This window comes from Salmo salar, chromosome 15, assembly GCF_965601325.2.
Source record: "Salmo salar chromosome 15, fSalSal1, whole genome shotgun sequence".
Lineage (NCBI taxonomy): Eukaryota > Metazoa > Chordata > Actinopteri > Salmoniformes > Salmonidae > Salmo > Salmo salar.
In genome coordinates, this window is record NC_138305.1 from 45,262,537 (window position 1) to 45,282,654 (window position 20,118).

Genomic DNA, 20,118 nt, shown 5'->3' on the forward strand with positions numbered 1-20,118 from the left:
AAAACCCTCTCACCATCACGGTTTAGCGTAGGTAAACAGCGTTTACCTCATGGTGGAAGACAAGACGCACTGTTTAGGCCTTTAGGGGACGAGGTAGCATTGAAAAGACAACCAGACATTCGCAATTACTGGGGGTAAGTGTATTATTTTCCATATTACAAGTAGCATAATGGAATAAATACGTATTACTTTGACAATTTGGACATTGCAGCATTGGCGAAAAAAACATCTAATCTGCCTTGAAACTTGACCTAATTCTCAACTCCACGATATGTAGCTATTGTAACTAGCTACGTCACATCTGAGTTGAGAATAGCTGGCTAATGTTATCAGAATAGCTTTATAGTTTATCCTAATGTCGGTGAACACAAACAACCTAATGTTAGCTAGTTTACTTACGTCGTGTCGAAATATTTTTAAGTCTTTGACGAAATCCAAACATTTTTACTGGCCACTTCACCTGCTTAATCGATGTTGTTGTTTTCTTGTTTGTCTGGACTCAGTCATGATGCACAGTGGAAGTAATACAACATGTAACTAACTGGCATCAAACGTTTATGTGCGCCAGAAAGCAAGCGTACAGTAAGGTCGAATCTTCTGGCTAATGCATTCTCTGCTAGCTGGTGTGACATTTGGCCAACAGTAGGTCATTTGTGCACATTTTCCTGCATGCATTTCAATCAGTTTGTAGACGTGAATGACATCTGTGTTTTGAAACAGTCAATTTCCAGAATAGGCAGAGTAATCACACCTTGACTACTGTTCAGTCGTGTGGTCAGGTGCCACAAAAAAAGGACTTGGGAAAATTACAATTGGCTCAGAACAGGGCAGCACGACTGGAGAGATTGACTTCATCACTACTTTCGGCTCAGACACCCATATATACCCCACATGACATGCCACAAGAGGTCTCTTCACAGTCCCCAAGTCCAGAATAGACTATGGGAGGCACACAGTACTACATAGAGCCATGACTACACAGAACTCTATTCCACATCAAGTAACTGATGCAAGCAGTAAAATTAGATTTAAAAAACAGATAAGACCTTATGGAACAGCAGGGAATGTGAAGCAACACAAACATTGGCACAGGCACACACACGATAACATGCACACTATGCGTACACATGGCTTTAGTACTGTAGATATGTGGTAGTGGTGGAGTAGGGGCCTGAGGGCACACAGCGTGTTGTGAAATCTGTGAATGTAATTTATTTTAAATTGTATACACTGTCCTAATTTTGATGGACCCCAGGAAGAGTAGCTGCTCCTTTGGCTAATGGGGATCCATAATATATACAAATCATGAGCATTAAGAAGGATCATCTAAGCTATATTGGTAGTTTTGCCTGAAGGACAAAGCTCTGTCAATGGTCACAAAGGCCAGGGCTAGAAGAGGAGCTCAGCTGGCCCATAAACAACATTCTGTACCAGTGTCAGTCGTGCCACATGCAGACTACAGGCCTGGTTATTTTCAAAGTGGAGGACTACCTACCAGTATGTGTCTGCAAATAGGCTACATTAAATGTGTATGCATTATTAAAATACTGTAGCAAGGCAGATACTGTTTGTCCTTTACTGTCAGTGAAATGAAATGGATACTATGCATTGCACACTGTATAGTGTGAGGACATTGAATTGTACAGTACAAGCTTTGAATGTCATACTATAAAGCAGATAGTTTGCTTGATTGGGTTGTTAACCAACTGCATTGCCTTCTTTTCATGGTTTGTAACTTAAAATTCTGGATGTAGCGCTTAACTTGTCTCGTATTCTTATCAATGGTTGCTTTTATCAATGTGATCAATAGAGAAAGCAGTGATACTTAATGCAATCATACTGTAGTTGCAGATGAAATGTCATGTTGATTTTGGTGCAGAGGCCACCTCAAGGAGAGGGAGAAGAGCGAGCTATCTTGTTATGTTGAACGTCAAGTGGCAGCTATGGTATGTGCTATAGGTCAAGGTCCAATCCAAGGTGTCATTAGATAAGATTGATGGCATGTAGGCCTCCCGAGTGACGCAGCGGTCTACGGCACTGCATCTCAGTGCTGGAGGCGTCACTACACACCCTGGTTTGATTCCAGGCTGTATCACAGCCAGCCGGGATTGGGAGTCCCATAGGGCGGCGCACAATTGGCCCAGCATCGTTAGGGTTTGGCCGGGGTAGGCCGTCATTGTAGATAAGAATTTATTCTTAACTGACTCTCAGACTCAGGCCATGAGAGAACTGGGACATTTTCAGCTTCCAAGAATTGTGTACAGATCCTTGCGACATGGGGCTGTACATTATTATGCTGAAACATGAGGTGATGGCGGCAGATGAATGGCATGACAATGGGCCTCGGGATCTCATCACGGTATATCTGTGCATTCAAATTGGGCAACCAATGTTGTGAACAGAGTGCCCCATGGTGGAAGTGGAGTTATGGGATGGGCAACCATAAGCAACGGACAACAAACACATTTTATCGATGGCAATTTGAATGCATAGAGCTCACTGTATTTGGCTGCTCTTCATAATCATAACCACTTTTTCACCCTGGCTTCCGCTATCTGATATGTCCTGTTGTTTACACTCAAGTAGCCTATGTCATGAGGAAAGGCCATTGTTGCCGTGCAGAGCTAGGCACGTGGGCTCTTAGACTGGCAGGAACAATAGGAAAATTGTGGTGATATATTGGATAGTAGTGTAGGTGACTGTAAACAGCACAAATGTGGAAGATAACAATTTCCACTGCTAAAAATATTATCTTCAGTTATACAAGCTGTTCCTCTTTATCAAATGGGAACTTGCACAATTCAGCCTTCTATTTCATAATCAACTGTAGCTTGGCAATATCCTTATGTTTTGCAACAGATTGACACAAACACATTCCTTCTCTGAATACCAACGTGCATGTGGATCAGGCTCTGACCTACAGACTGCTTTCAATTAATTGTCTTACAAAAACATTAATTGACCTCAAAGGAATAAGCCACTCAACAATCCTTTGGTATTTAAAAAAATTAGTCCGCTGGTTAATACAGTCCCAAAATGTTTTGCATGTCAGCAGTCAAGTTTCAAGCTATATGCTGCGTTTAAAAAAAAAAAAAAAAAAAAAAAACTGGGAACTCGGAAATCTCCGACTTCAGTGCATTCAAGACAACTGGGAACTCGGGGAATAAAAAGGTGCTCCGACTGGGAAAAAATTGTTTTGAACGGACAACCAACTTTTCCTCCTTTGACTTGAGCAACAATACATCCTATTGGTCCATATGCAGTTGTGTTGAGGCTTGGCATCACCCATACAGCTGTAAGAAATAGGCCTACTGAATAACTATGCTAAATCATAAAGCAGTGGAATGCTATGGCACTCCCACATGCCTAGCCTAAACCGGTTCATTGTGAGTTGAACTGCCAAGGTACAGATAGGTGTTTCCTCCTACTCCCTTCGAATCACCCTCAGCGGGTTGGGAACAACCGGATGCATCTGGTTTTCAAGGGAAATCGACGCGACTAAAGCTTCTGGACGTTAACAAGGCGACACTCCACAGCATTTCACTTGCATTTGTGAATAATAATAGTAAAGTAGTATCACATTTATAGTAAAATAAATGCTGCAGTAGCAGTTTAAGTATTTCCGCCATTTTGTTTCATAGCTGGTAAGTTAATTGCACAAAGTCAAAACTATGAATCCTATATAGCCTATTCCACTTCGTGCTGTAACACTGCCTGGCTGGGGCTGTGCGCAAGTGAAGAGCTGCGCACAGACATAAAAGTTGATTTTAATTTACTTGAACTGTTTCTTGGCTATTTACATTGTTTTGTTCAAGTTAGGTTGTTTGTCTATGTTTGAGTTTCAACTGCTAGGGAAGAGAAGACAACGCTTCTACTAGTCAGACTCAATCTCACAGGCACAAACATGTCGTGTCGCGCTACCACGGTAACCTCCAGCCCTTAAATATCTGTGAAATTTTGGTTAATAGACATTACTTGTTACTAGTAATACATGTATTGTTTTAGAAACATTACAAAGCACGCTCATCTGTTTTTTTGTGTTATGTTGGTGCAATTTTAGCAGGGGAAAATATATATATTTTTAATCTACCTGCCACAGTGGCTGGTGGACCAAAAAGTTAATGTTATGCCCTGCTCCCTTTGTACTCTACCACAGCAGCTCACACTAGTTTTACACCTCACTATCCCTGAGTCAGATTATTTACTGCAAACCTACTTGTAGTTACACTGCATACAACCTCTGCTTTTTATTTCTAGCTGGTGTCACATAATACGTCTTGAGATTTGGATGAAAGTGCTGGAGCTGCTCTCTGCCAAACTCCAAGAGTAGGTCTTAAATCAGACTTGAAAGAGCCTGTCACTTCACTGGCATGGGTGCATCTCATTGGAACTCATAAGGAACTCATGGCTCAGTCATGGTTCCTATTACTGTATCTGATCTCAAAAGGTAGCCTCACTGTGGAGAACCAGAGATACAGAACACAGTTAATGTAACCCAGACGAGACTTGTACTTATTGAGTTAGGAGAAGGGTGTGCCAATCACATGCATACTAAACAAGCCTCACATGCACTGCAGTCGTCTCAAATCAGCCCCACATCCCCTAAGCACGTGTGGTCGCGCACACACACACACACACACACACACATTACATGCCTGTGTATTGCAATTCCCCACCTTCCTCCATTTTGTTGTTTTATTTGTCATGTACAGACGTGAGAGTCGGGGTCAGGTCTGAGCAGCAAAAGGTAGGATTATTTTAGTGCCAGCCAGAAAGTCATTTTGGGAGATTTTATCTGAAGCAGAGTAGCCTGTGTATATGTGCTAGAGGTCGACCGAATTAATCGGCATGGCCGGTTAATTAGGGCCGATTTTCAAGTTTTCATAACAATCGGTAATTGTCATTTATGGACGCCCATTACATTGCATTCCACGAGGAAACTGCATGGCAGGCTGACTACCTGTTACGCGAGTGTAGCAAGGAGCCAAGGTAAGTTGCTAGCTAGCATTAAACTTCTAAAAAACAATCTTCACATAATCACTAGTTAACTACACATAGTTGATTATATTACTAGGTTAGCTAGCTTGTCCAGATTTGACCATATTAATGACCAAATGCTCATATTTCTGTGCTTATTAGAATTAAGTCTATGATTTGATAGAGCAGTCTGGCTGAGCAGTGGTAGGCAGCAGCAGGCTCGTAAGCATTCGTTCAAACAGCACTTTACTCCATTTACCAGCAGCTCTCAGCAATGCTTGAAGTACAGCGCTGTTTATGACTTCAGGCCTATCAACTCCTGAGATTAGGCTGGCAATACTGAAGTGCCTATTAGAACATCCAATAGTCAAAGGTATATGAAATACAAATGGTATAGAGAGAAATAGTCGATAATTCCTATAATAACTACAACCTAAAACTTCTTAACTGGGAATATTGAACCACCAGCTTTCATATGTTCTGAGCAAGGAACTTAAACGTTAGCTTTTTTACATGGCACATATTGCACTTTTACTTCTCCAACACTGTTTTTGCATTATTTAAACTAAATTGAGCATGTTTCATTATTTATTTGAGACTAAATAGATGTTATTTATGTATATTAAGTTGAAATAAGTTCATTCAGTATTGTTGTAATTGTCATTATTACAAATATATACACACAAAGTTAAAGTCGGAGGTTTACGTACACCTTAGCCAAGTACATTTTAAACTACGTTTTTTACAATTCCTGACATTTAATCCTAGTAAAAGTTCCCTGTCTTAGGTCAGTTAGGCTTACCACTTTATTTTAAGAATGTGAAATGTCAGAATAATAGTGTAGAGAATGATTTTTCAGCTTTTATTTCTTTCATCACATTCCCAGTGTGTCAGACGTTTACATACACTCAATTAGTATTTGGTAGCATTGCCTTTAAATTGTTTAACTTGGGTCAAATGTTTTGGGTAGCCTTCCACAAGCTTCCCACAATAAATTGGGTGAATTTTGGCCCATTCCTTCTGACAGAGCTGGTGTAACTGAGTCAGGTTTGAAGGCCTCCTTGCTTGCACACTTTCAGTTCTGCCCACATTTTCGATAGGATTGAGGTCAGGGCTTTGTGATGGCCACTCCAATACCCCGACTTTGTTGTCCTTAAGCCATTTTGCCACAACTTTGGAAGTATGCTTGGGGTCATTGTCCATTTGGAAGACCCATTTGCGACCAGGCTTTAACTTCCTGACTGATGTCTTGAGATGTTGCTTCAATATATCCACATCATTTGCCTTTCTCATGATGCCATCTATTTTGTGAAGTGCACCAGTCCCTCCTGCAACGAAGCACCCCCACAACATGATGCCGCCACCCCCGTGCTTCACGGTTGGGATAGTGTTCTTCGGTTTGCAAGCCTCCCTCTTTTTCGTCCAAACATAATGATGATCGTTATGGCCAAACAGTTCTATTTTTGTTTAATCAGACCAGAGGACATTTCTCAAAAAAATACAATCTTTGTCCCCATGTGCAGTTGCAAACTGTAGTCTGGCTTTTTTTTTATGGCGGTTTTGGAGCAGTGGTTTCTTCCTTGCTGAGCGGCCTTTCAGGTTATGTCGATATAGGACTTGTTTTACTGTGGATATAGATACTTTTTTACCTGTTTCCTTCAGCATCTTCACAATTTCCTATACTGTTCTTTGATTGATTTGCACTTTTCGCACCAAAGTATGTTCATCTCTAGGAGACAGAACGCGTCTCCTTCCTGAGTGGTATGACGGCAGCTTGGTCCCATGGTGTTTATACTTGTGTACTATTGTTTGTACAGATGAACGCGGTACTTTCAGGTGTTTGGAAATTGCTCCCATGGATGAACCAGACTTGTGGAGGTCTACAGTTTTTTTCCCTGAGGTCTTGGCTGGTTTCTTTTGATTTTACCATGATGTCAAGCAACAAGGCACTGAGTTTGAAGATAGGCCTTGAAATACATCCACAGGTACACCTCCAATTGACTCATGCTAATTTACATCATTTATCAGAAGCTTCTAAAACCATGACATAATTTTGGGGAATTTTCCAAGCTGTTTAAAGGCACAGTCAACTTGGTGTATGTAAACTTCTGACCCACTGGAATTGTGATTAATTGAAATAATCTGTCTTTAAACAGTTGTTGAAAAAATTACTTGTGTCATGCACAAAGTAGATGTCCTAACTGACTTGCCAAAACTATAGTTTGTTAACAAGACATTTGAGGAGTGGTTGAAAAACGAGTTTTAATGACTCCAACCTAAGTGTATGTAAACTTTCGACTTCAACTGTATATATAAAAAATGCCCGATTTAAAAAAAAAAAAAAAAAAAAAAAAAAAAAAAAAAAAATAATAATAATAATAATAATACTAAAAATTGTTTTATTAAAAAAATAATAATAGAAAAAAATAATAATAAAATACAGATTTGTATCGGCTTTTTTTGGTCTTCCAATAATCGGTATCGGCGTTGAAAAAAATCATAATCGGTCGGCCTCCGATGTGTGGTGTGGGTGGTTTGTGAGTGCAGGGGAAGTCTGGCTGGCTAGTGTGCAGTAGATACTCTGTTGCCAAATTAATGAGGCCAAGTTATGGTGGTGACCTTGTTTCAGATTTCAAATCTTGGAGTGATGGTGTCCTTGAAATGAAATTGTATACTGTGCCTTCAGAGTGTATTCACACCACTTTACCGTTTCTTCATTTTTTTGTTGTCTTACCACCCGAATTTAACATTTTCTTAAATTGAGATTTTTTTGGTCACTGGCCTACACACAATACCCCATAATGTCATAGTTAAATAATGTTTTTTTATATACATTTTTTTTATATACAAATGAAAGAAAAATAAAGCTGTATTTATACTCCTTTTATGGCAAGCATAAATAAGTTCAGGAGTAAACATTTGTTTAACAAGTCACATAAGTTGTATGGACTCACTCTGTGTGCAATAAGTGTTTAACATGATTTTTGAGTGACTACCTCATCTCTGTACCCCACACATACAATTATCGGTAAGGTCCCTCAGCCGAGCAGTGAATTTCAAACACAGATTAAACCACAAAGACCAGGGAGGTTATTAATTACACTTTGGATGGTGTATCAATACACCCAGTCACTACAAAGATACAGTTGTCCTTCCTAACTCCGTTGCTGGAGAAGAAGGAAAACGCTCATGACAGAGTGAAAAGAACGAAGCCTGTACAAAAAAATATTCCGAAACATGCATTCTTTTTGCAACAAGGCACTAAAGTAATACTGCAAAAATGTAGCAAGGCAATTCACTTTTTGTCCTGAATACAAAGTGTTATGTTTGGGGCAAATCCATTACAACACAATACTGAGTACCACTCTCTATATTTTCAAGCATTGTGGTGGTTGCACCATGTTATGGGTATGCTTGTCATCATTAAGGACTGAGGAGTTTCACGTAAAAAAAAATAAAAAATAAAAAGTTGAATTTTGCACAGGCAAAATACTAGAGGAAAACCTGGTTGTCTGCTTTCCACCAGACACTGGGAGATGAAGTCAATAACCTACAACACAAGGCCAAATCTACACTGAAGTTGCTTACCAGGAAGATGGTGAATGTTCCTGAGTGGCTGAGATACTGTTTTGACTTAAATCTATAGCAAGACCTGAAAATGGTTGTCTAGATTTTTAGTGATAGGGGGCAGTATTCGTAAATTCGGATGAATGACGTGCCCAAAGTAAACTGCCTGTTACTCAGGCCCAGAATCTAGGATATGCATATACTTGGTAGCATTGGATAGAAAACACTCTGAAGTTTCTAAAACTGTTAAAATAATGTCTGAGTATAACAGAACTGATATGGCAGGCGAAAACCCGAGGAAAATCCATCCAGGATTTTTTTGATGTGCGTGGTTTTCCATTGAATGCCTATTGACTATAATGGGTTAGGGCCCAGATTGCAGTTCCTATGGCTTCCACTAGATGTCAAGTCTTTAGACATGGTTTCAGGCTTGTTTTCTAAAAAACGACAAAGAAAAAGACCTTTTGGTCAGGGGACTAGGGAATCATGCCGTACTGGTTTGCGTACGTGACTGTGTGTGCGCCTTTCGTTCTTTTTCCTTTCTATTGAATACGCTATTGTCCGGTTGAAATATTATCGATTATTTAGATAATTGACACCCTGAGGATTACTTACAAACATCGTTTGACATGTTTCGACGAACTTTACCGGTACTATTAGGCTGTATTTGTCTGCATGTTTTGACCGCCTTTGAGCCAGTAGATTACTGAACAAAACGCGCCAACAAAACAGAGTATTTGGGATATAAAGAAGGACTTTATTGAACAAAAGGACCATTTGTTATGTAGCTGGGACCTTTGTGATTGCAACCAGATGAAGATCTTCAAAGGTAAGTGATTTATTTTATTGTTATTTCTGACTTTCGTGACTCCTGCTTGGTTGGAAAATGTTTATGCTTTTGTGTGCGGGGTGCTGTCCTCAGATAATCACATGTGATGCTTTCGCCATAAAGCCTTTTTGAAATCTGACAAAGCGGCTGGATTAACAAGAAGTTCATCTTTTAACCAATGTATAATACTTGTATTTTCATGAATGTTTATTATTACTATTTCTGTAATTTGAATTTGGCGCTCTGCAATTTCACCGGATGTTGTCGAGGTGGGTCGCTAGCGGCACGCCTTGGCAAAAGAGGCTAGCTATGATCAACGACCAATTTGACAGTGGCTGAAGTTTTTGAAAAGAATAATGGGCAAATGTTGCACAATCCAGGTGTGGCAAGCTCTTAGACACCTAGAAAGACTCAACTGTACTCGCTGCCAAAGGTGCTTCTATAAAGTATTGACGTGTGTACTTATGTAAATGAGATTTCTGTATTTCATTTTCAATAAATTTGCTAAAACAACAACCAGACAGTCCTAGCAAAATTATTTATTGAGAAATTGCTCTTTGCTAATGTAACAGATGTTATCGTACCTCTCTTGCATTGTATTTTTAAAGAACGGACTGTCCAGCCAGTGAGCCCAGTTGATTGGTAGTTTACTCTGACGATAGACACAAGGAACCACATTAAATGTGCAGGACAACAGTATGTTGATGGCTGTAGACTCGTGAGTCGTCGCTTGCATGTCAATATCAGACGGGGTATTTTGAAGTCAAACATAACAATGACAAAAATAGTACTAAATACAATAAGTGTAATAAGTACCTGACGATAGACACAAGGAAGCATATTAGATGTGCAGGACTCCCGAGTGGCACAGTGGTCTAAGGCACTGCATTGCCGTGCTTAAGGGTCACTATAGCCCCGGGTTGGATCCCAGGCTGTGTCACAGCCGGCCGTGACTGGGAGACCCATGAGGCGCCACCCAATTGGCCCAGAGTCGTCCTGGTTATGGGAGGGTTTGGCTAGCCTTGTCCCATCGTGCTCTAGCGACTCCTTGTGCAAGCTGACTTTGTCGTCAGTTGGATGGTGTTCCCTCCGACACATTGGTGCAGCTGGCTTCCGGGTTAAGCAAGTAGTGTGTCAAGAAGCAGTGAGGCTTGTCAGGGTCGTGTTTTGGAGGAAACATGCTATCGACCTTTGCCTCTCCCGAGTTCATAGGGGAGTTGCAGCGTTGACACGACTGTAACTACCATTTGGATATCATGAAATTGGAGAGAAAAAAGTACAAAGAAAAAAAGATGTGCAGGATGATAGTATGTTGATGGCTGTAGAGCTAGGATTTGTCTGTTAGCATGGAAATTACACGCATTAGCTCCCTGCTAATTCAGTTAAGTGTTGGTCCCATGTTTCATGAGCTGAAATAAAAAAAATCCTGTGTAGATAGTGAACTCGTACACATTTTAAATATGAAAGTAGTGAACAGTGTTTCAGAGCGTGACCTACCGCTTGCATGTCAATATCAGACTGGGGAGAGTTTACATTTGCGATCTCCGCCAATCAGAAAGCGTGACCAATTGCATAATATCATAATGATACAGTGCATTCAGAAAGTATCCAGACCCCTTCACTTTTTCCACATTTTGTTACAGCCTTATTCTAAAATTGATTTAATTGTTTTGTTTTCCTCAGCAGTCTACACACTACCTCCATAATGACAAAGCAAAAACAGATTTTTAGAAATGTTTGCAAATGTATAACAAATTAACTGATATCACATTTTACATAATTATTCAAACCCTTTACACAGCTTGGCACACCTGTATTAGGGGAGTTTCCCCATTCTTCCCTGCAGATCCCCTCAAGCTCTGTCAGGTTGGATGGGGAGCGTTGCTGCACAGGTCTCTCCAGAAATGTTCGATCAGGTTCAAGTCCGGGCTCTGGCTAGGCCACTCAAGGACATTCAGAGACTTGTCCCGAAGCCACTCCTATGTTGTCTTGTCTGTGTGTTTAGGGTCGTTGTCCTATTGGAAGGTGATGAGCAGTGACTGGTTTCCTCCAGACATGCTTGGCATTCAGGCCAAAGAGTTCAAGCTTGTTTTAATCAGACCAGAGAATCTTGTTTCTCATGGTATGAGAGTCCTTTAGGTGCCTTTTTGGTCGTGCTTTTTACTGAGGAGTGGCTTCCGTCTGGCCACTCTACCATAAAGGCCTGATTGGTGGAGTGCTGCAGAGGTGGTTGTCCTTCTGGAAGGTTCTCCCATCTCCACAGAGGAACTCTGGAGCTCTTGTCAGTGTGACCATTGGGTTCTTGCTCACGTCCCTGACCAAGGCCCTTCTCTCGATGGCTCAGTTTGGTCGGTCTGCCAGCTCTAGAAAGAGTCTTGGTGGTTCCAAACTTCTTCCATTTAAGAATGATGGAGGCCACTGTGTTGTTGTACCTTCAATACTGCAAAGAAATGTTGGTACCCTTCCCCAGATCTGTGCCTCAACACAATCCTGTCTCTGAGCGCTACGGACAATTCTTTAGACCTCATGGCTTGGTTTGCACTGTCAACTGTGGGACCTTATATAGACAGGTGTGTGTCTTTCCAAATCATGTCTAATCAATTGAATTTACCACAGGTGGACTCCAATCAAGTTGTAGAAACATCTCAAGGATGATCAATGGAAACAGGATGCACCTGAGCTCTTTCGAGCTTCATTGCAAAGGGTCTGAATAGTTATGTAAACAAGGTATTTGCAAAAATGTTTATCACCCTGTTTTTGCTTTGTCATTATGGGGTATTGTAGATTGGGGATAGTTAATTATTTTTTAATCCATTTTAAAATAAGGCTGTAATGTAACAAAATGTGGAAAAAGTGAAAGGGGCTGAATACTTTCCGAATGCACTGTATGTAACTTCAACCAACCAATAGGGATACATAAACATTGAATACTTATTTCTGCAACCAACCATGTTACACTAAGAAGCACTTTTTTTTTCTCATTTTAATTGATTTTCAATCACAGAAAGTTAAGGTACTTCATTGTTACCCAGAAATGATATTGAGATGGATTGCTGCATCTGACCTTTAAGGCCAACCCAGTTATGTAATTTACAGCAATGAAAAGGGCAGATATTACACTTTTCAGTGGCCTTTCTCTATTTCACTCACTGCTGGAAGAAACTTGTGGGTATGACTCTACAATATAGCTCAAAAGAATTAATAATAAGGTCCGGCACTGAGAGCCAGGCAAGGGCACTTTCCATGCGAAGCCTTCCTGTTTCCTTCCAGATAATCTTACTGTAAAGCTGAAACATGCTCATGTTTGTTATGTAACACCTGTTATTCCCGGTGTAGCGTTGGAAGTCGTTACCTAAAGGTTTGTCCCCTTGAGTGAAAACATGTTTACCTTTGCGAGGTTGTCTTGGCTGTGATGAGCGTTGATAACAGCTGTGTTTTGCTGCCTGCCCGACCATGCACTCTCTAGTTGTTGACTGACAGCAGTGCTGACCTGATAGCTGGCTATTAGCATGTGAGACTTAAACCTCAGCCAATGGCCTGTAGTGGTGTGACTTTCACGTCCTCCGATAGGCCATTGGTGACCGTACACGATTTTTATTCCACCAGTATGATTAATCTCCTTTCCCTTTGTCACGCTGTTATATTCACTGTTGAATTGACATTTACTGTTATGAAGGTTTGTCTTAGATTATACACAGACTTTCAGCACGACTACTTTCAGTACATCTAGCCTCACTGTTGAATGTATGTACATACTGTCGACTTTATGTAACCCCCTTTTATGTAATCTTTCCACGTCTCTGTTCTAGGTGTGAGGGAGACCATCATGGCAGGCGACATGATGTTGGTGATGCGTGGCTTGACCAAGCTGAGCCAGGCCATCATGGAGACTCAGGCCAACACTCTGCGTAATGGAGGAGCCCAGGCCATGGCCCAGAGCATGGGAGTAGCCATGCAGAAGATGCAGGTGGGCACAGCAGGAGATGAATGGGGGTAGTGGACAACCGTGATTGTTACAAAGATTCTGTATTTTTCATTGTCAGGCAACACCACCTCCAGTAGCCAGATCTAAAATGGATGATAGAGCTTCAGTGTCAAATAGCTTCCTATCCTTCCTTTGTGCCTAATCTAATTCAGAGTAAGCGCAACAAAAGGTTGATTCATAGAGTTTTGGAATATTATCATGGCTGAGTTATTTGATCGGAATAGTACAATGGAGAACTAAGCCCCCACAAAGCAAAGCATGCTGGGATGTAAATACAGTTTGACTTGAGATCAGATTTATACATTTATTTATTAAAATTTTTAACAGATGACCTGAAAATATCTCGGCCTGAGTTTTTCCTGGTCAGGAAACATGGTCAAGAAAAACTCTGGCCCTATCCATACCAGTGAAACCACACCACAGCTCCTCATTGACCTCTTTCACTTCTGTGTATCTGTTTAAGGAGTTTGGTGGGCAGCAGCAGCAGAGTGCGTCTGATGACTTCCCAGCAGATATGGACAGCAAGTATGACTTCTCTGGAGCAGAAGGAAGCAACATGGACAGTGGGGAACACGTGGGGTCAGGGTTCCGGGATGAGGGGGGCTTCTCATCGGAGGGGACAGAGAGCGCAGACGGAGCGACCAGCGGGACATACAATGGCCAGGTCTCAGTAAAATCCAAGCTCTTTGAGGGCTACAAGGACCCCAGCAGCCAGTTCTCAGGACAGATCCGTTCCTACCGATCCTATAGCTCCTACCGCTCCTATCACCAGGACAGCTCGGGGGTTGGGGGCCTCACGGCCGAGGACATGGAGAAGGCTAGGGAGGCCAAGAGGAACGAGAAACCACACAAACAAATGGTACATCTACACCTCATCTCACTATTACCTGTGACTCCGAGATGTGCTGAGTGTGTATCTTGTCAACCACTGTGTTGTTCTGTCTCTGTTTTAGCTCAGTGAAAGGGCACGAGAGAGAAAGGTACCCGTGACACGGTTAGGGAGACTGGCCAATTTTGGAGGTAAGGCTAAGCATTATTTTGGTTTCTACTGTGCTCTTACAAATGTCAAGTGTATTATGTTGTTATTTTTAGGAGGGGAAGGTACTGAACATTTTATTGGATCAGTAACATGTTGCTGTTGACTACATTGCTGTGAGTGTTAAGAACTTGATCCTCGTAACTTGGGAATATTGATTTGGTGACATCAGCATAATGACAGAAATAGTGCTTTATTTCATCTTTTGTTTCTTGCTTGAGCTCACCTTTTATCCCCTTTTCATTTCATCCAATCACATTAAAGGAAAAGTATTATACAACTGATCAACACATGCCAAACCTTCTCTCCTACCCAAAAACGTTTAATGACCATCATTGCTGTAACCAGTGTCAATATTTATAATTAGAGCATGTATTTTTGAACCCTCTTACGTCATTAAGGGGGGATGGTCGATGATAAGGCAGAGGGACGGGGAGATTTGAATGCGGCGACCCAAGTGGGTGGGTAGTTTGTATTGTTTCTTTCCAGAATTCTAGGGTGGCTGGACAGAGCTAGGTGATGTGAAGGTTAGTTGTCTAGAGTGTTGTGACTACGGTGTGAACAGATGTTGGTGTCAATCAATCCCATTCTGTGCATTTTGTCGAGTTCTAGATGCTCTGTGCATGATCCTGTAATGTTAGTTGTGTTAGTTGTGGTTTAGGGTTGTTAGTGAGTTCTCCTCTGAGACCTGTCCTCTTCCCTTGACAGCCAAAGGGACAGATTGAGGCCTGGAGGTTAATCTGAACTTTGACCAGTAATAGGCCTGCAAAGCAGACTGCAGATTAGCTACTAGGGAGTTCTTAACTAGTCTGCTAGTGCCAGTCAGCTTCTGCCTCTTCAGAGAGACACCTTTACTGCTATCTACATGACCTGTACTGCACTAGCTTAAAGCACCTGTTTTTTCTCCGTGTGAATGAGATTTATTTTCATGGTTTTAGCAGTGTTTTATGTCATCAAAGGCAGTTTTATTTGGCTACCTGTAGATACAGAAGATGGATGGATGTATTGATATGGTGTTGAGAAGATCAAATTGTATTGGTCACATACACATTTAGCAGATGGTATTGCGGATATAGTGCAGTTATTGTGTTCCTAGCTCCAACAGTGCAGTAATATCTAACAGTACACAATAATACACACAAATTCAAAAGTAAAAGAATGGGATTAAGAGATATAGAAATATTAAGACAAGCAATGTCGGAGTCCGGAGTATAAATATATACTCTGTGTGTGTACAGTATTCCATCTACTACAGCTGTAGATGGGACGCAACGAGCTGTCTGTCATGTAAGCACTATGATATCTGAGCGTCCCACCACATCACCTTGGCTTGACTGAACAGGAGGAGGACAGAACACTACAGCTGTAGGCAGCAGAGGCTGAATGAGTCGGAGCTCATGTTATGATAAAGGGAGGTAGTGAGCAGCATTTCTAGCTGATATCCTGGCCTAGGTACAGCTGATCTCTGGGATCTGTACTGACAGCCGGCCCTGGCCTGCCCCGGCCTGGGTCATCCATCTCTCTGCCAGCATGCTGCACATTTTGTGGCTGTTTGGGAGGTTATCAGATCCACGCAGCGAGCCGATACTCAAGTGAGAGGAAAGCCACTTAGGTGCACCTGTTTACTCTGGGTCCATACATGGCCCTGACACCTTCTTTATACATTACAGGGCCAGCTCCGGCATTCTCTCTCTGTCAGGGCACCACACTACCACAAGCATCATGGGAGATTGGGCGGCGGGGCGGGTCTCGGAGAGGGATCTGCTGACGGATCACTCCATCATTCAGCTGGAAATCAGGGTTGCCGGGTTTGGGGGCATTTGAGTGATGTGGGTCTCAATAGATGGACACCTGTCAGTCCAGCACTCTGGAGCCTTATTGGTCTGCTCTCCCTCCCCATCATGGCTCAGGGGGATACCTGGTAGGCTGGCAACCCAGCCCAGGGCCCGCTCCTCCAGGGGAAAAGTGCTATACTGTCCCCCGAGGACTGACCATCAACTGGTCACACGTTGAGATAGAGTTGCTGACAGGCGATCCAGTTCCTGATGTCTGTTAGTCGGTGGGTTGGATTATGGATACATAAATGAACACCATGCAGGTTTCCTGTTCTCTCCTGGTTGTTATTGTGGGTTGGATTATGGATACATAAATTAACACCATGCTCTCTGAGTTTCAGTTCCCTTTGACAGGTAGTCATGATGCTTCAGGAAACACCACACATGGATGCTTCCATGGAGAGATTGTAGTCTTACCACGGAAGTTAGCAGGATGTTCAGAAGTTGTCTGACCAGTTGTCTTTTTATGAACCCCCAGCCCCCGCTGTTATTGTCAAGTCCTAAGCAAGCCATCTATTTTTCACCATAAACAAAACTCTCTATTTCTGTAAGGTGATCGGGGTGAGCCTGCAGCTTTGTGGTATGACAGTGTTAGGAGCTGACGGCGTAACTCAGTGTCACCCCTTTGAACTTCTGCAGGATTCTTTGACTTGACTGACAGAAGGACTTAGTCAGCTACTGCTCAGGAAGTTGAGCTATGATTGGATGCAGTTTACCAAGAACGGAGCAATCCTGAGGGAGTCTATGGGTGTAAACAAGATATCCTAATATCATGGTGAAGCTTTCTAAATGTGTTGCTTCGATTTATTCAGAGGACAATGTAACGTTAGTGAAGAAATCAGTTGCTGAACATATTTCAGAGTATATATATGCACATGCACACTATCAATGTGTCCTGCCAACAACCCTTAGGGATCTCTCCAGTGTAGGAAGTGCTACTCAATCATTGACAAGATTACACACACTGGTGTTTGGGAGCACAGGTACGGTGTCTTTTTAATCATTGGCATGATATGACCTAGAATTCAGCCTTGATGAAGGGGACAAGACTGGACTTGTTTTGGATATCTATCAAAGGTCATTGGTTCAAATGGTGCACGCTCGTCGACCACATTTAACTTAACAGCGTTTCAGGGGAGTCCCCAGCTGGTTTGTGCACAGTGATTTCTTATGGATAGTATTACGTCATGGTGGAGTTATATAACATACTAGTGTACTGTAGGAAGGCTGTACTGCCTGGCCTGTGCCCAAGCTTGTTTTTGTTTCTGTGCCATGTGGGTTGTGGTATAAAATGTTCTGAACTCAGCACTATTGATTAACATTTATATGCCATGGAATGAGCCAGTGAGCTGTGATCTTCATTCTGTGCTGTAGATATGGATGCCCCCCATATTCTCAGTACAGTGACACATAATTTTTCTGTGCCCACATTCCTACTTGCTTATTGACTAGAAAGTAGAGGACTATGCCAGAATGAATCGCAAAGGGATTTTATGTTTGTACATGGACTCGGTACTGGTACCCAATGCTTATAGCCAAGTTATCGTTTCTCATTGTGTATTTATTATTACGTGTTTTACTTTTCTATTATTTCTCTATTTTCTTTCTCTCTGCATTGTTAAGGGGCCCGTAAGTAAGCATCTCACTGTTAGTTAGCTGTTGTGATTGGATTTTTAGATGTGCTATCCAAAAAGGAAAAGGGGGGATTATTTAATAGACGACTGTTATAAACAAAAAGGTAAAATAATCACTGACACCAAAAATACCTTCTACATGTTTATTTATACTAAACTTCTGTTCATTTCTTAAGATAACATCTGTATGTAACAAAGTCTGAACTGAACTCCATCACTGTCTTAAATAGATGAGTGGCATAAGTGAATGTCCCATGAGCTACCAGGAACTGATTTGACCTGACTGATGTATCATGGGGAAGCAAAAGGCTGTGGGAAGCAATTTATAGGTGTACCTGGGATGTTCTGTACAATATGGAAAATAAGAAAATGTACATATCAAAGGCTGGTTTGCCTTAAGGAGGGCACAATCATCTGAATGTTGCAGACAGAAATAACATATAGTAGGGTGTCTACCCACTCTGCCCAGAGTGGCCGAAAATGCGCTTTGGTGATGAAATGTTACTTCCTTATGTTATAAAATAAATTTTACCAAGACATGATTGTAAATGTTCTGAATCGTTCAGTGGGGTCTTTCTCTAACATATCATTAACATGATATCCTAAAAGTAAGATTTTGTAACCTAATTAACCGAATACATCCCATAATAAGCACCAAGCTCTGTTGACATAGCAGAGCCGGTTTCTCATAACAATTTGAGGATTTTACATTTTGTGGTCGTCGCCTTCAAAGTTGTTTCCGCGGGTCGCAAGATTGGCACGAAACGAGCTGAATTACATGTAAAAGAAAGCTTGGTATACGCTCAGTGTTCCGTTGACATTTCACAGATACTCTTGTTTTTGTGAGAAATCTTCGAAAAAGAATCGGAATTAATGTCATGTCTCAAAATCGATATCCGTCTTTCCTCTATTGTTTTATGTCCTTTGGATTCGAGAAGATGACTAGTTCAAAAAAATGTCCCCCTCATCAATCTACACACTAGACCCCATAATGACAAAGCAAAAACAGATTTTTAGAAATTTTTGCAAATGTATTAAAAATGGAATATCACATTTACATAAGTATTTATTTAGACACTTTTACTCAGTACTTTGTTGAAGCACCTTTGGCAGAGATTACAGCCTTGCGTCTTCTTGAGTATGACTCTACAAACTTGGCACACCTGTATTTGGGGAGTTTCGCCCATTTCTTTTTCTGCATATCCTCTCAAGCTCTGTCAGGTTGGATGGGGAGCGTCGCTGCACAGCTATTTTCAGGTCTCTCCAAAGATGTTAGATCGGGTTCAAGTCCGGTCTCTGGCTGGGCCACTAAAGGACATTCAGAGACTTGTCCCGAAGCCACTCCTGCGTTGTCTTGGCTGTGTGCTTAGGGTCGTTGTCCTATTGGAAGGTGAACCAGTCTGAGTTCCTGAGCACTCTGGAGCAGGTTTTCATCAAGGATCTCTCTGTACTTTTCTCTACGGACAATTCTTTCGACCTCATGGCTTGGTTTTTGCTCTGACATGCACTGTCAACTGTGGGACCTTATATAGACAGGTATGTGCCTTTCCAAATCATGTCCAATCAATTGAATTTACCACAGGTGGACTCCCAAGTTGTAGAAACATCTCAAGGATGATCAATGGAAACAGGATGCACTTCAGCTCAATTTTGAGTTTCATAGCAAAGGGTCTGAATACTTATGTAAATAAGGTATTTCTGTTTTTTATTTTTAAATGTGCAAAAATGTCTGTAAACCTTTTTTTGCTTCTTCGTTATGGGGTAATGTGTGTAGATTGCCAAATTTCTTTATTCCATTTTAGAATTAAAAGGGAAGGGGTCTGAATACTTTCCGAATGCACAATTAACATTATTTTACCCATCTGTCAAAAGAAGCATTTTTGATTGGACACCCTACATATATAAAGCTGATATGATTCCTTACGCTACATGACAGAGAACCATGTCTGTTCTACACAAACTATTTCTATCTGAACGTCCCGTACGTTGTACCCTACTGAATGACCCAGATCTTAACACCATGTTATGTCAGGATGGGTTGTTGTGTGATTGTTAACACTGTGGGTTGTGTCTACAGGTCTTGCTGTAGGGCTGGGCTTTGGAGCGCTGGCTGAGGTAGCAAAGAAGAGTATGAGGCCAAGTGAGGAAAACGGTAACTGTTTAACATAAACTGATTTCGATGGTAACTGGAAACAGGCTTATGTTTCACATTACGTGTACAAGCATGCACACTCACGTACTAGACACTTACCCAG

General features: G+C 41.6%; 1 protein-coding gene across 7 annotated transcripts in view; it reads left to right on the forward strand.

The window, feature by feature from the left end:
* Positions 1-20,118, forward strand: part of LOC106571434 (atypical kinase COQ8A, mitochondrial) — a 31,124-nt gene continuing 11,006 nt past the window's right edge. Inside the window, exons 1-6 of one of the 7 annotated variants that reach the window (XM_045695724.2) lie at positions 2-134; positions 11,990-12,100; positions 13,183-13,340; positions 13,822-14,217; positions 14,312-14,378; positions 19,941-20,015. In XM_045695724.2, coding sequence (XP_045551680.2) covers positions 13,200-13,340; positions 13,822-14,217; positions 14,312-14,378; positions 19,941-20,015 — 679 coding nt within the window. In that variant the 5' untranslated portion in view covers positions 2-134; positions 11,990-12,100; positions 13,183-13,199. Of the gene's footprint in view, positions 135-3,015; positions 3,645-4,714; positions 4,748-11,989; positions 12,101-13,182; positions 13,341-13,821; positions 14,218-14,311; positions 14,379-19,940; positions 20,016-20,118 lie in introns of those variants that run through there. The other 6 variants (XM_082961808.1, XM_014144527.3, XM_014144530.3 and 3 more) reach the window with 6 other exon arrangements.